This window comes from Prionailurus viverrinus, chromosome A3 (assembly GCF_022837055.1).
Source record: "Prionailurus viverrinus isolate Anna chromosome A3, UM_Priviv_1.0, whole genome shotgun sequence".
NCBI classification, from domain to species: Eukaryota; Metazoa; Chordata; class Mammalia; order Carnivora; family Felidae; genus Prionailurus; species Prionailurus viverrinus.
In genome coordinates, this window is record NC_062563.1 from 91,580,363 (window position 1) to 91,594,780 (window position 14,418).

A 14,418-nucleotide genomic window follows, 5' to 3' on the forward strand; every position below is an offset into this window, starting at 1 on the left:
ACAGAGCCTGACGTGGGGCTCGAACTCACAAACCGTGAGATCATGACCTGAGCCAAAGTCATACGCTCAACTGACTGAACCACCCTGGCGCCCCACTTTCCTTTTCTTCTAATACATCAGTCCCCTGCTGGCTTTGCTTCCTTCCCCACCCATCCTAGATGTCATGGGTGATCACTGGAACCCTGTGATGGTCCCTCAACTTTTCTGTCTCCTCGTCAACACCTGCTCTCCAAGTCTGCCAGGCTGGATCAGCTGGAGTCTGCTTTCTCTCTTCCCTGGAGATGCTGCAGGAGTTCACACAGCTGGAAGGTTGGTGGCAGGTAGGACTGGCCACATGATTTGTGCAAAATGAACATGTGGGGTCCCTGTTAAGATTTTTAACAATTCCAAGATGGTGACAGCAAAGCATTAAATCAAGTGCAGGCCCTTCCAAGCACAGGACTGGGTGAGACTGTACAGGTCACACTCCCTTGAAGCTCTGTGCTAGGTCTTAGACATAGCTTCCCGCTTTGCAGAGCTTCCAGGGCTATCCGATCACCCTGATGCCTCAGATCTGCTGCCTCTCCTGCCCTCTACATTGGCCAGCCACCGTTGCTGTCCTCAGCTATCCCATAACATCCCAGTCCCAGACGACATTTCTCCAGCCTTGCTTGCATTCTGGAAGGTTTTCTTGAGTGGAGGAGAAAGGCCGGAGTTCCCACCTGTGTGAAAGCCATCTGGACCACACGGGCTGGTAGACAAAGACGTGAGAATCTCTGTCATAGTGAGCCCTCTCAGAGCCTGGCCTCCTTAGCTACCTGTGTGACTGCATCTAGACATCAACGGAAAAAAGACAGAGGATGGGGAAGAACTGACAGGTGGCTGTGCTCTCCTTGGCTACGGGTTGATGAGGCATTTCACCTGTGTTCCTGGATCTATTCCTTTACGGGCCTTTTATGTTCTAAGATGAGGGAATAGGCTCAGAAAGGTTAAGTAGTTGCTCCAGGTCACATAGCTGGTAACTGGCACACCTCTAAGCCTAGGTTGGTGTGAGGACAAAGTCTACATCCTTTTCCCTTTATGTCTCCCTCTCCAAAGGGGCAGTGTTAGGTCTTGACACTTATTCACTAACCAAATCCAACACTTCTTTCTGCCCTGTCTCCTCCCCAGCACATTGGTTACCTCCTGAGGAAATTCAGTTTTATCCTCCGAACATGCCAAGATGACACTTATACAGTTCTCTTCACTGATAATAAAAACTACCCAGCATTCAAGGAGAAAAATTCACTTGGTTATTCTCTCACAACCCTTTTTTCCTCGAGTCCCCCACCACCCCCCTTTCCCCCATTGGGCTGGGAAGGAATGGGGGAGAATTCCATCTCCCTCTGCTCGATACTCGCCTATGGTCCTCATGCGACATCTCTCACCATTTCCTCCCCCATTCAAACCTTTGGCACCCACGTGGTCTGGGCCACGGCCAGGTCCACTGCTGTCCTGTCACGGATTGTGCTTCTGCCAGTGCCCTTCCCAAAGCACCATGAGTGGTACTTAGTAGATATGGAAATGAGAACACTGGCTGCATATTTGATGATGTTAAGGTGTTTTCTAAAATCTAGATGTGATAAGAGCATTGAGGTCATATTTTTTTAAAGGATCATTTTTAAGAGACATACACTGAAATATTTATTGATGAAATCAAACCTGGGCTTGCCTCAATATAGAAGGGGAGATATAGGTGGGAGTTTGGCCAGAATAAGATTGACTCTGAGCTGATGGTACTGAGCTTTGATGAAGGGCACATGGCGGGGGTGAGGTGGGGGGAGGGAGGGCGTTCACTGTACTCTTCCATCTGCTTCTACATTTATCTGAATTTCTCCATAGGAAAAGGTTTAAATAAAGAAATGTATTAGGTATTAAAATGAAGGGTAGTAAACTCAAGACGTCTGAGTATAGGAGAGGGGATGGTGGTGGGCAGAGCTGGGAAGAAGCCTAAAATTAGCGAGTGCAACAAGGTGAAGAAACATCACATTTGGGCTTTTCTAGAATTAATATGTAACCAGCTCTCTCTTCCCCTGCCCCCCTCCTGCCCCTATCATCAGCCAAGACAGGGCAGGGGGCCCAGTGTTCATCTCTGGAAGCCTGCCTCCTTCACATGTGTTGCTGGAACACTGGGGGCCTGTGCAAGTCTGAGCGGAGCTCCCCCAGGCTTCTGTCTAAGCAAATGGTGCCCTGGCCAGCCTGCAAGCTGCAGCCATTCTTGCCCTCTCCGCCACAGGATGCTGCTATAGAGCACTGGCCCCATACCCTGACTTCTGTTGCTTCTCAAACTGGCTAAGGAGTGCTTATTTGGGTGGGGACTCCAGAAGGCTGGCTGTATGGTGACCCCCAAAAAGGAATGGACATTCCTGATGTGAATGAGACTGTTTTTCTTGCTCTTTCCATGTCTCCCTGCCTTTCCTCCCTGTTGGTAGTGGTACGTGGAAGCAGGAGTACAGGCAACCCTGGCTTCTAAACATGCAGTGATTATGGTCTGAGGAATTAAAGAGAATACGTGGTTTGAAGACACGTTGTTCTATGTTAATACTGTAAAATTCCAATCAGAAAATTTAACATAATCAGAAAATGGATTATCATTCATATTTTCCTGCATTTTCTGGGTAAGGCTTGCATTATTTGGTCTTCAGCAATGAAGCACAGAAATAGCCTTTGATAGAGTGGTTGGAAGCCAGCATGCACAGATGCCCTGATGGATGATGCAACGTCATAAGTAATGAGGCAATCAGCATTAAATAAATGGTATCAGAGAACTGCAGAGGCACAAAAGAAAAACAAACAGCCCAAATCCCAAACCATCTTGTTTCAATACAAACAGGTTTCAAGCATGACACTGTGAGCAGTAACAGTGTTGCTGTCTTTTTCTTGCTGGGAGAGATAGAACATTAGCCAAAAGAGCACAAAGAGATGTTTCCTGCATCTGAACAGAACCACTTGGTGCCTGGACTCTATGAAGAATCTTCACATGTAGTGATAGAACAGTAAACAAATATGTAAATGCCTCTTTGCTACTGATGATTCTAAATCTTCATTGATTGATGTCAACATCTCACATGAGCCAATAAATTTTGAAATACATTTTAAAGTCAAATTGTTTAGATAGACAAGGACCCTGACAAAATGCTTTCAGGGCTCTGCACAGCAGGGGTGCCCTTGGTCACTGGTGGTCTTGAAAATTCTTGCAGTGGACTGGTGGCAATAAATACCTCGTTGGAGTAAGTGCAAGAGGGACTGAGAAGACAAAAATTGGAGACAATGAATATAGACTAAGTTTTAAAAAGACTTTTGCTGTAAATAAGAGCAAAGAAACGAGGCAGAAGTTGGAGGGGTGTGTGGGGTGAAGAGTTGCCTTTTTTTTTTTAAGTGTATGCTGAAAGGAATGGTTCAGCAGAGGGAGGAAAAGTTGATGTTGTAGGAGCGAGAGCAGTTTCCTTGAGTAGGAAAGAAGGGATGGGAATCTAATAGAGAGAGGTTGTGGGGCTGGCCATGGAGACGGGCATGGGCATCTCAGCCTGGTAGCAGGTAGGAAGGCAGAGTATGTGGGTACAGGTGCTACCCGGTGTGTAGGTGTGGTGGTGAGTTGGCAGAAGCTCTCTTCACAGTGCTTCTATTTTCTCATGAAACAGGAAGTGAGGTCAGTGGCACAGTGAGTGTATGGTGAGAAGGTGATACAAGTTTGAGGAGATGAGAGTGAGGAATCACCATCTGGCTGAGGAGGTGAGGGAGCAGGCCAGGGAAATGTGGTAGGATTGCTGGCTGCCCTGACACCCACTCGAGACTGACAAGACTAGTGAGACCAGTCAGTTTGGTTTTTGTTATTGATACTGTTTTCTGTATTCACACATAACTGCATGAGTGTCAGCGTAGCACAGGCATGGGATTCGATCTAACCAGGGTTAATATGCTGTTATTAGTCTGTTGCCTCTCAGCTCCAAATCCAGCTTCACTACTTGATGGTGATGTTGGCACGTTCCTCCTTAGCCAGATGATATGATGTTATGCTTCATCAGTAAAGGGAACTAGAGGAAAAAGGGGGCATTTCCTGGTTCCTATGAGCTTTTTTTGGAGGAGGCTTTTGTAGCACACAGTGGCGGGGCAGTGTGCAACACTTCTTCAAAGGCATCTTCCCAAAGCACCCAAAAGGTGAATTGCCAGCAAGTCTTTCCAGCAGACACGTCAATGACTTCACTGCTCATTGAGTCATAGGTCTGCACCCTGTCCAACAAGGTTTCAATTTCAGGTCCAGTGGTAAGGGTGGTGTCCCATGTTCGTTCCACCCTTGGGTTTTTTTTTATCTAGCCCTGGGGGTAGTGACTCCTCCCTATACATGCAATTTGTCTATGCTTTACACTTTCCTTTTTTTTTTTTTTTTTTTTTTTTTTTTTTTTTTTTTTTTTAAGTACGCTTCATGCCCAGTGCAGAGCCCAGTGCGGGGCTTGAACTTGCGATCCTGAGATCAAGACCTGAGCTGAGATCAAGAGTTGGAGGCTTAACCGACACAGCCACCCAGGCACCCCTAGATTTCACTTTACTCCTTAATAGTCAATCCCCATTAGAGTTAGTAATTTTTTTATAGTAAGCTTTCCTTTCCATTCTTCCCTGGTACTATCTTAGTTTCAGAAACAAAGAAAAGCACTTTTGACTTTTGGCTCAGAGGAGGTGAGGTTGCAACAGTCTTTGCTTGTCCTGAATCTAGGTGTATCCTACACCAGTGGCCTCCACCATGCCACCTACGTTCGACCCCAATGAAATCAAAGTTGTATACCTGAGGTGCACCGATGGCGAAGTGGGTGCCACATCTGTCCTGGCCCCAAAGATCGTCCCATTGCGTCTGTCTCCAAAAAAGATTGGTGATGATATCGCCAAAGCAACTGGTGATTGGCAGGGTCTGAGGATTACAGTGAAACTGATCATTCGGAACAGACAGCTCCAGACTGAAGTGGTATCTCCTGCTTCTGCCCTGATTATCAAAGTCCTCAAGGAACTTCCAAGAGACAGAAAGAAGCAGAAAAACATTAAACACAGTGGAAATATCACTTTTGATGAGATTGTCAACATTGCCTGGCAGATGCGGCACCGATTTTTAGCTAGAGAACTCTCTGGAAACATTAAAGAGATTCTGGGGACCACCCAGTCTGCAGGCTATAATGTTGATGGCCACCCTCATGACATCGTAGATGACATCAATAGTGGTTCAGTGGCATGCCTAGCTAGTTAAGAACTACAAAGGAGAATATTTCAATACAGGATCATTTGACAACAACAAAACAAGAAAAAAGAAATAAAAGCAAGAAAAAAAATCCAAGATTTCATTATATTTTCAAAACTTTGAGTCTTACTCATTTACCCCCTAGTTCCCAAGGATATGGTAGTCATATGGACAGTAAGGAGAGTGCATTAACAACGAAGGGACAGCCATGGTGGAGAGAAAGGCTGATCCACATGAGGACTTTGAGAGTCCTGGTATATCAGGGCAGGCCTTAAGGAGTGTTGTTTACTTGAGTAAATTGATGGAGAGGATATTGATACTAAGGTTGGACCCTAGAACACTAGTGTGTTCGTTTGCTAGGGCTGCCATAACAAAGTGCCATAGACTGGGTCTGGAGGCTAGACATCTGAAATCAAGGTGTAGCTACGGTGGATTCAGTTGGTATTAATAATGTGTGTCCTCCCAAATGTATATGTTGAAGTCCTAACCCCTAGTACCTCAAAATATGACCTTATTTGGATATAGAATCTTTATAGAGGTGACTATATTTGGAGATGGGGTCTTTAACAGAAGTAATTAAGGTGAAAGGAAGTCATAAGAGTGGGGCCCTGATCCAATAGGATTAGTGTCCTTATAAGACGAAACACCAAAGAGCTCTCCCTCTCTGTGCATGCACGAATAAGAGGTAATATGCACACACAGCGAAAAGGTTGCTGTCTATAGGCCCAGAAGAGAGCTCTCAGTAGGAAACAAATCAACCAACATCTTGATTTTGGACTTCACAGCCTCCAGAACTGTGAGAAATAAATTTCTGTTGTTTAAGCCACCTAATCTATGGTATTTTGTTATGGCAGCCTAGTCAGACCAACACAACTGGCTTAAATTATGTCTGCCCCGTTAGAAGCCAATTTCCCCAGTACCATCTCTATTTCCCCAATATCACCAGTGCCTGGCATGGTGCCTCTCACATAGTGGGCACTCAATAAATATTTGTTGAATGAATGATTAGTAAATCAATAAGAAGTGTTATTATCCTCATTTTATAGTGGAGAAAATTGACAGATATGAAAAGATACTTAAATAATCACAACCTAGAGATACAAATGGAATTTTCTTGATCAAAATTAACTAAAAAATCAAATAACATGTTCAGGCACCAATTACATTAGGAGTTGCTTTAGCTGGTTAGTGAAAAGGGTCGTTTTTGCTCTGAATTCACTCTAGTATCCTTTCTCTAATCAGAATCAGAGATCTGCCAATCCACATCTGGTTCCTTCCCTATAAATCAATGCTCTCAGAGTCACCAGACAGATACAAATCTTAGAGGAATTTCATTGCAAAGGCAATTCAGGGATATAAGAGGGTGAGTATTTGGTCATCTCCCAAGATACCTCACAGGGTGGCATTCCCTCTGCCAAGGGTCTGGTCCACACCCCACTGGTTTAGAAACTGGATCTGTCAACACACTGAGTGTGGATCCACCTCATTGTTCTCTTTTTAATTAAGCTCAGAGCTGATGCATGAAACCAGAATGTCTACTTATCAATTCACAAGAGGATTAGAACCACTTCTGTGTCTGGAATATTTGTCTCCACATGGCTGGCAGGTTCTTTCACTGAAGACAGACCTCTGAGGAAGGCAAATTATCAGCAGGTTGCTTCGTGAGCATGGAATCCAAATGAGGGGAACAAGTTAGATGATTGAAATTTATAGTGGCATTAAGCCGAGAAAGCCTGACACGGTCATTTTTTACTGTAGGTATGGCCATACCTATGGCACCAGAATATTTACAACCATTAGCTGAGAGGCCATCTCTAGTGGGCATTTCTTAAAAGGGCTCTGCTGATGTTTACCATCATGATGCCCCTTTTTCTATGCTTTCATTGGCAACCAGTCCTGCTTTGATGACCCTTTAAATCTTTTTCTTTGCTTAAACTTTCAGACTTATTCTTTTTCCTTAAGATGACTTTATATCTGTTCTGATCTGTTTTGTGTAGTTGTAGGGTTTAATTCTCTACAAATAAAGCATAACTTTATTTCTTTAACTTACATGTACTTGAGGGAGGCCTCACCTCACCAAATTCCTCAATAACCAAATAAGTATTTTCTGTTCTTATATTTTTACCTTACCTTACTTCATTCAAAATATATATTTGGGGGAACTTCTTATCAGACACTGTTTGTCCCATCTTTGTACTAGGTCAAATTACTTATTTTCTCATTTGTAGATAATTTTCATCTTAATTACTACTTATTGATTTATTAATTGGGTCACTGATTATTTCTTCCTCGTCACATGGTTACACAAGAATAGTGTAAATAGCATAAAAGCAATCCTGAGACATAGTGCTTTTCTTTCCATAATGATAAATCTTTGCTAACGTCACCTTTAAGTTACATAGAAAATACATAAACACTTGGCCTTATTCACAAAACAGGTGGCAGGCTGGACTTGGCCCACAGACCATAGATTGCTGGGCTCTGATGTGTATTATCATCTTGGCCCAGGAAGGCACATGGGTTCACAATGTTTAGTATAGTGGAGGCAAACCTTATAGATGCATGTTGCAAGCTTAGCATAGTTGTGTAAGGTGCTGCTTGTATGGATTTTCAACTGCACAGGGGGATCGGTGCCTCTAACCCCCGTGCTGTTCGAGAGTCAATAGTACTAGTACCCTTGGTAGACATTTCCAAATAACAGTTCTTTCTCTGGGTTCTGACATGCTTTCTTAGGGGCTGGCAATTCCAGATGAGCCACAGTTAATGATTCATTCATTCACTAAATATTTATTAAGCACCCATTAAGTGCTAGGTACTGTACCACAGACTCAATGAACAAAAGTGGACAGAGACACTCCCTTAAAGGAGCTTATTGTGGAGGATGGGGGGAAGAGAGAAGTCAAATGTTGATCAAATAATCGCATAGGTAAATGCAGAATTGCAACCTGTGATCAATACTATGAAGGACAGGTGTTCAGTGGTATGTGTAACTTAACCTCTTCTGTGGGAAGATGAGTTGATAGGGGAAGACTTTTGCAATTTGAAGGAAGATGAGAAAAACTTTCATGGCAGAATTGCTATAGACTGGAAACAAAATCTGTATGGCTTGAGCACACAGATGAAATGGGACTAGAAAGGTTAGAAGAACCTAAATATGGAAAGTTTTGTAGACAACATTGAGTTTTTATTATTTCTTTGTTTTGTTTTTGTTTTCATTTTTTTTAAATTTTTTTTCAACATTTATTTATTTTTTTGGGGACAGAGAGAGACAGAGCATGAACAGAGGAGGGGCAGAGAGAGAGGGAGACACAGAATCAGAAACAGGCTCCAGGCTCTGAGCCATCAGCCCAGAGCCTGACACGGGGCTCGAACTCACGGACCGCGAGATCGTGACCTGGCTGAAGTCGGACGCTTAACCGACTGCGCCACCCAGGCGCCCCTGTTTTCATTTTTTTTTAATGTCTATTTATTTTTGAGAGAGAGAAAGAGTGTGAGTGGGGGAGGAGCAGAGAGAGAGGGAGACACAGAATCCGAAGCAGCTCCAGGCTCCGAGCTTTCAGCACAGAGCCTGACGTGGGGCTTGAACTCACGGACTGCGAGATCATGACCTGAGCTGACATTGGACGCTTAACCGACTGAGCCACCCAGGTGCCCCAATGTTCATCTGTTTTGTATCTTGAATTCTACATATGAACGAAATCATATAATATTTGTCTTTCTCTGACTGACTTACCTGGCTTAGCATTATGCACTCTAGTTCCATCCACGTTGTTGTAAATGACAAGATTTCATTCTTTTTCATCGCCGAGTAATATCCCATTGTGTATTTATGTGTGTGTGTGTGTGTGTGTGTGTGTGTACATACATCACATCTTCTTTATCCATTCATAAGTTGATGGACATTTGGGCTCTTTCCATACTCTTTCCAAGCTGTTGTTAATAGTGCTGCTATAAATATTGGCGTGCATGTGCCTCTTCGAATCAGCACTCCTGTATCCTTTGGATAAACACCTAGTGGTGCAATTGCTGGGTCATAGGGTAGGGTTTTAATTTTTTGAGGAACCTCCATACTGTTTTCCAGAGTGGCTAAACCAGTTTGCATTCCCACCAGCAATGCAAAAGGGTTCTTCTTTCACTGCTTCCTTGCCAACATCTGTTGTTACCTGAGTTGTTAAGTTTAGCCATTCTGACAGGTGTGAGGTGGTATCTCATTGTGGTTTTGATTTGTATTTCCCTGATGATGACCAATGTTGAACACTTTTTCATGTGTCTGTTAGCCATCTGGATGTCTTTGGAAAAATGTCTGTTCATGTCTTTTGCCCATTTTTTCACTGGGTTATTTGTTTACTGGGTGTTGAGTTTGATAAGTTCATAGATTTTGGATACTAACCCTTTATATGATATGTTGTTTGCAAATATCTTCTCCCATTCTGTCAATTGCCTTTAGTTTTGCTGATTGTTTCCTTCTCTGTGCAGAAGTTTTTTATTTTGATGAGGACCCAATAGTTCATTTTTGCCTTTGTTTCCCTTGCCTCCAGAGACATGTTGAGTAAGAAATTGCTGCAGCCAAGGTCAAAGAGGTTTTTGCCTGCTTTCTCCTAGAGGATTTTGATGGCTTCCTGTCTTACATTGAGGTCTTTCATCCATTTTGAGTTTATTTTTGTGTGTGGTGTAAGAAAGTGGTCCAGGTTCATTTTTCTGCATGTCGCTGTCCAGTTTTCCCAGCACCACTTGCTGAAGAGACTGTCTTTATTCCATTGGATATTCTTTCCTGCTTTGTCAAAGATTAGTTGGCCATACATTTGTGGGTCCATTTCTGGATTCTCTATTCTGTTCCATTGATCTGTTTTGTTTTGTTTTGTTTTGTTTTTTGTGCCAGTACCCTACTGTCTTGATGATTACAGCTTTGTAATACAGCTTGAGGTCTGGGATTGTGATGCCTCCAGATTTGGTTTGCTTTTTCAAGATTGCTTTGGGTATTCAGGGTCTTTTCTGGTTCCATACAAATTTCAGGATTGTTTGTTCTAGCTCTGTGAAGAATGCTTGTGTTATTTTGATAGGGATTGCATTGACTATGTAGTTTGCTTTGGGTAGTATTGACATTTTAATAATATTTGTTCTTCCTATCCAGGAGCATGGAATATTTTTCCAGGTTTTGTGTGTGTGTGTGTGTGTGTGTGTGTGTGTGTGAATGTCTTCTTCAATTTCTTTCACAACCTTTGTATAGTTTTCAGCGTATAGACTTTTCACCTCTTTGGTTAGATTTATTCCTAGGTATTTTATGGGTTTTGGTGCAATTGTAAATGGGATCAATTCCTTGATTTCTCTTTCTGTTGCTTCATTATTGGTATATAGGAATGTAACTGATTTCTGTGCATTGGTTTTATATCCTGTGACTGCTGAATTCATGGATCAGCTCTAGCCGTTTTTGGTGGACTCTTTTGGGTTTTTCATGTAGAGTATCATGTCACCTGTGAAGAGTGAAAGTTTGACTTCCTCCTGGTCGATTTGGGTGCTTCTTATTCCTTTGTGTTGTCTGATTGCTGAGGCTAAGACTTTCAGTACTATGTTGAATAACAGTGGTGAGAGTGGACATACCTGTCTTGTTCCTAACCTTAGGGGGAAAGCTCTCATTTTTTCCCCATTGAGGATATTAGTGTTGGGTCTTTCATATATGGCTTTTATGATCTTGAGGTATGATCCTTCTATCCCTACTTCCTTGAGGGTTTTTATCAAAAAAGAATGCTGTATTTTGTCAAATGCTTTCTCTGCATCTATTGAGAGGATCATGTGGTTTTTGTCCTTTCTTTTATTGATGTGATGTATCACACTGATTGTTTTGCAGATATTGAACCAGTCCTGCATCCCAGGTATAAATCCCACTTGGTCATGGTGGGATTATTAAAATTATAAAATTATTAAAAGAATAATTCTTTTAATGTGTTGTTGGATCTGGTTGGCTAGTATCTTGTTGAGGATTTTTGTATTCATATTCATCAGGGAAATTGGTCTGTAGTTCTCCTTTTTAGTGGGGTCTTTGGTTTTGGAATCAAGGTACTGCTGGCTTCATTGAAAGAGTTTGGAAGTTTTCCTTTCTCTTCCTCTGTCCTCTCTCCACAAAAGAGCTCCCTACCCTCCACGACTTTTCTCTTCCCCAGTTCACCTCTCAGAACTGTGCACTTGTGAAGTTCTGTGGCTCAAATTATGCAGATGTTTGTGTTAATCCTCAGATCAATTTCCTATGTGTTCAAAATGGTTTAGTGCTGATCTAGCTGCATTTCAGGGATGAGACAAACTCAGGGTCTCCATGCTGATCCACCACCTTAACTCCCCTCCAAATTATTATCATTTCAATCAAAGTTAGAAGGGAAGGATTGGGAACACTGCCTAAACAATATCTTTAAATACTGAATTAAGAGTAAACTATTCCTTTGTATCTTTTAAAGATTTAATACACTTAAAAAAATTTTTTTTTGACATCTATTCATCTTTGAGAGACAGAGTGTGAGTGGGGGAGAGGCAGAGAGAGAGGGAGACACAGGCTCCAGGCTTGAGCTGTCAGCACAGAGCCCAATGCAGGGCTCGAACTCACAGACTGCGAGATCATGACTGGAGCCGAAGTCGGACGCCCAACCGACTGAGCCATCCAGGCGCCCCAAAACACTTTTCCTTTTATTTCTTCCTTTTCTTTTTCTCCATATGCTTTCTCTTTCTGATGAGTTGACTTTCAAGTGCTTAAGCGATTCCTGCATCCCAAGGTTTCCATGGCCAGGTTCATGATATTTTTTTCTTTCTCTTTAAAACAGTCCTATGGATTTTTTTTACCTTGTGTTCCCTATGGTTTACTTAACATTTGACCCTACGGAAGTGTGAGTGTGTGTGTGTGTGTGTGTGTACACATACATATACGTAAAATACATATATGTATATGTTAAAGCAACCAGATTAGGTCCAGGATGGAGTTGCTTATGCTAAGCCCCATGTCAGCAAGTCAAAACTTAACTAGTTTCTATGTTCCGTTCTTCTAGAAAAGGAGGGCTTTTCTAGAAGCCCATCAATGCTTGCCTGCTGAACACAAGTTTCCTAACCTGGCTCTAAGACTTCTCTCTGCTCCATATAGGGAAACTAACCCTGCTTTAACCAATCAGCAAATGTCCAGTATAACTTCCTTACTCCTGTTCACTTTGGTCTGTAAAAATCTCTCGCCTTGTACAGATCTTCAGAGCTGCTTTCTATCTGCTAGGTTGGATGCTACCCAATTCATGAGTTGCTGAATAAAGCCAGTAAGATCTTTAAAATGTACTCAACTGAGTTTTAACCACATACAACACACATGCAATTATTTTATTTTTATAGTTTATTTTGAGAGACAGAATCCTAAGCAGGTTCTGCATTGTCAGTGCAGAGTCCAATGCGGGGCTCGAACTCATGAACTGTGAGATCATGACCTGAGCTGAAGTTGGATGCTTAACTGACTGAGCCACCCAGTTGTCCCAATATGAAATTATTTTAAAAAAATAATTCATAAATGAAATGTATTTCCACAAAATATATATCTAATGGATACAACTCTTATCCGAGGAGGGTAGATGATAACTTGTCTTAAATCATTAGTTTATCACATAAAATGTTCACATAATATTTCCTTTTTGCATTAATTTTCTTCTTGTAGCCTTTAAAGATAATTTTAGCCTTTCGTCCTATATGGTTGAAATGCAAACCTTTTTTGTGTGTGTGTGTGGCTTTTTTGACCCCTGTTTTCCTGTTTCCTCCGCGCTTTTACCACTAAAATTCAAGGACAGTAAAATACGATTCCCCTTTTAACACGACATAGTGCCTTTCAACACTCATAGTCATGAACTGCTGTGTGGTCTAAATAAACGTCTTCTTATTGTGATGGTAAAACCAAGGAAAGGAGAATGGAACTAGGCCAAGTGGACAACTGATGGGGGGGGGGGCGTGGAAAGGAACTAGGAGAAGAAAGGGAAAGGAAGAGGAGGAAGTGGAAGAAGGTAGGGAAAATATGGATAACAGAGAAAACTGGGAAGAAAGAGGGGTTAAAGAGAATCCTCCAAAAGCCAATTTGCCTCTACCCTTCAGGAAGTCTGAACTAATTCCTGTCCCCAAAGTGGTCAATTCATTTATTATGTTAACTCAGAATTTAGGCAGCCATTAGTATTTAACTACTTTGACATAGTTAGAATATTGCTCCATGGAGTGTCCCACTGTAAGGGGACACAAGAATCTGGCTGTGCTTTTACGAATTTTGTGTGGAGCTTTCCCTGTGCAGGAGTGCCCATAAATGTAATCTGAAGGTGGACTCTGGACTGAGATCCTAAAGGAGATTGTAGTGAAATTTTCGGTGCCAGAGACTCCTTTCTGAAGGTTTTAATCTTGCCCAGCCTCTTGCTCTGCTCTATTGGAGCCTCTGCTAATCCAGTCATGTAGCATTTACTACATCATTGATGAATGCAGACACTAGATATTCTTTAATTCAACTGTATCTTGGTTTGACTACATTCTGCAGTGGATAAATTAGCCACTTTGTGTTTTAACTTCCTCAACTGTAAAATAAAGGTTAAAATATCACCTACTTCAAAAAGGGGATTACAAAAATCGTTACTCGATAAACACATAAATGTAAAGCACTTTGAACCATGCACATAGTAACCGCTAAAAAATGTGAGCTATTGTAACAACAGACTTAGGTTCAAACTGTTATTGCAAACGTGAACTGATCTTTTATGCCAGATTTCAAACTTTGGTGTGGGGACTAATGGGGGTGGTGTGTGTTCTGAGAGTCTCTCTGCAGGCGTCTGTGACGTCAAAACTATTTTCTTAATAATACTAAGATGCTATTTGCCCTTTTCATTCTCATTTTCTCAAGAAGATGCAGAGGAGTTTCCAGATCTATGTGAAAAGTGATAACGTTAACATACAGAAGCAGCTGGAGAATCCAACTGTTTTCTATTAAAGCCATACATTCAAGAGATTTTCCTCATTAAACTTTTTTTTTGAAGCACTTTGTGCTTGTCATAAAAATTGTTCACTTGTCATGAAAAACATTGTGTTAACGTGTAATGTATCAAATATTCTAAAACTGCTTTAATTTCGAATACAATAAATATCAATATAACCTACAGAAACAAAAGCTCTTTGCGATCCTTAGTAACTTC

The 14,418-nt window shown here is 41.9% G+C and overlaps 1 protein-coding gene across 1 annotated transcript; it reads left to right on the plus strand.

The window, feature by feature from the left end:
- The first annotated feature begins 4,741 nt into the window (after positions 1-4,741).
- LOC125162567 (60S ribosomal protein L12-like) lies at positions 4,742-5,251 on the plus strand. The gene has a single exon (XM_047853742.1). The coding sequence runs from the start codon at positions 4,757-4,759 to the stop codon at positions 5,249-5,251; it is 495 nt and encodes a 164-aa protein (XP_047709698.1). The 5' UTR covers positions 4,742-4,756.
- Positions 5,252-14,418: the final 9,167 nt, after the last annotated feature.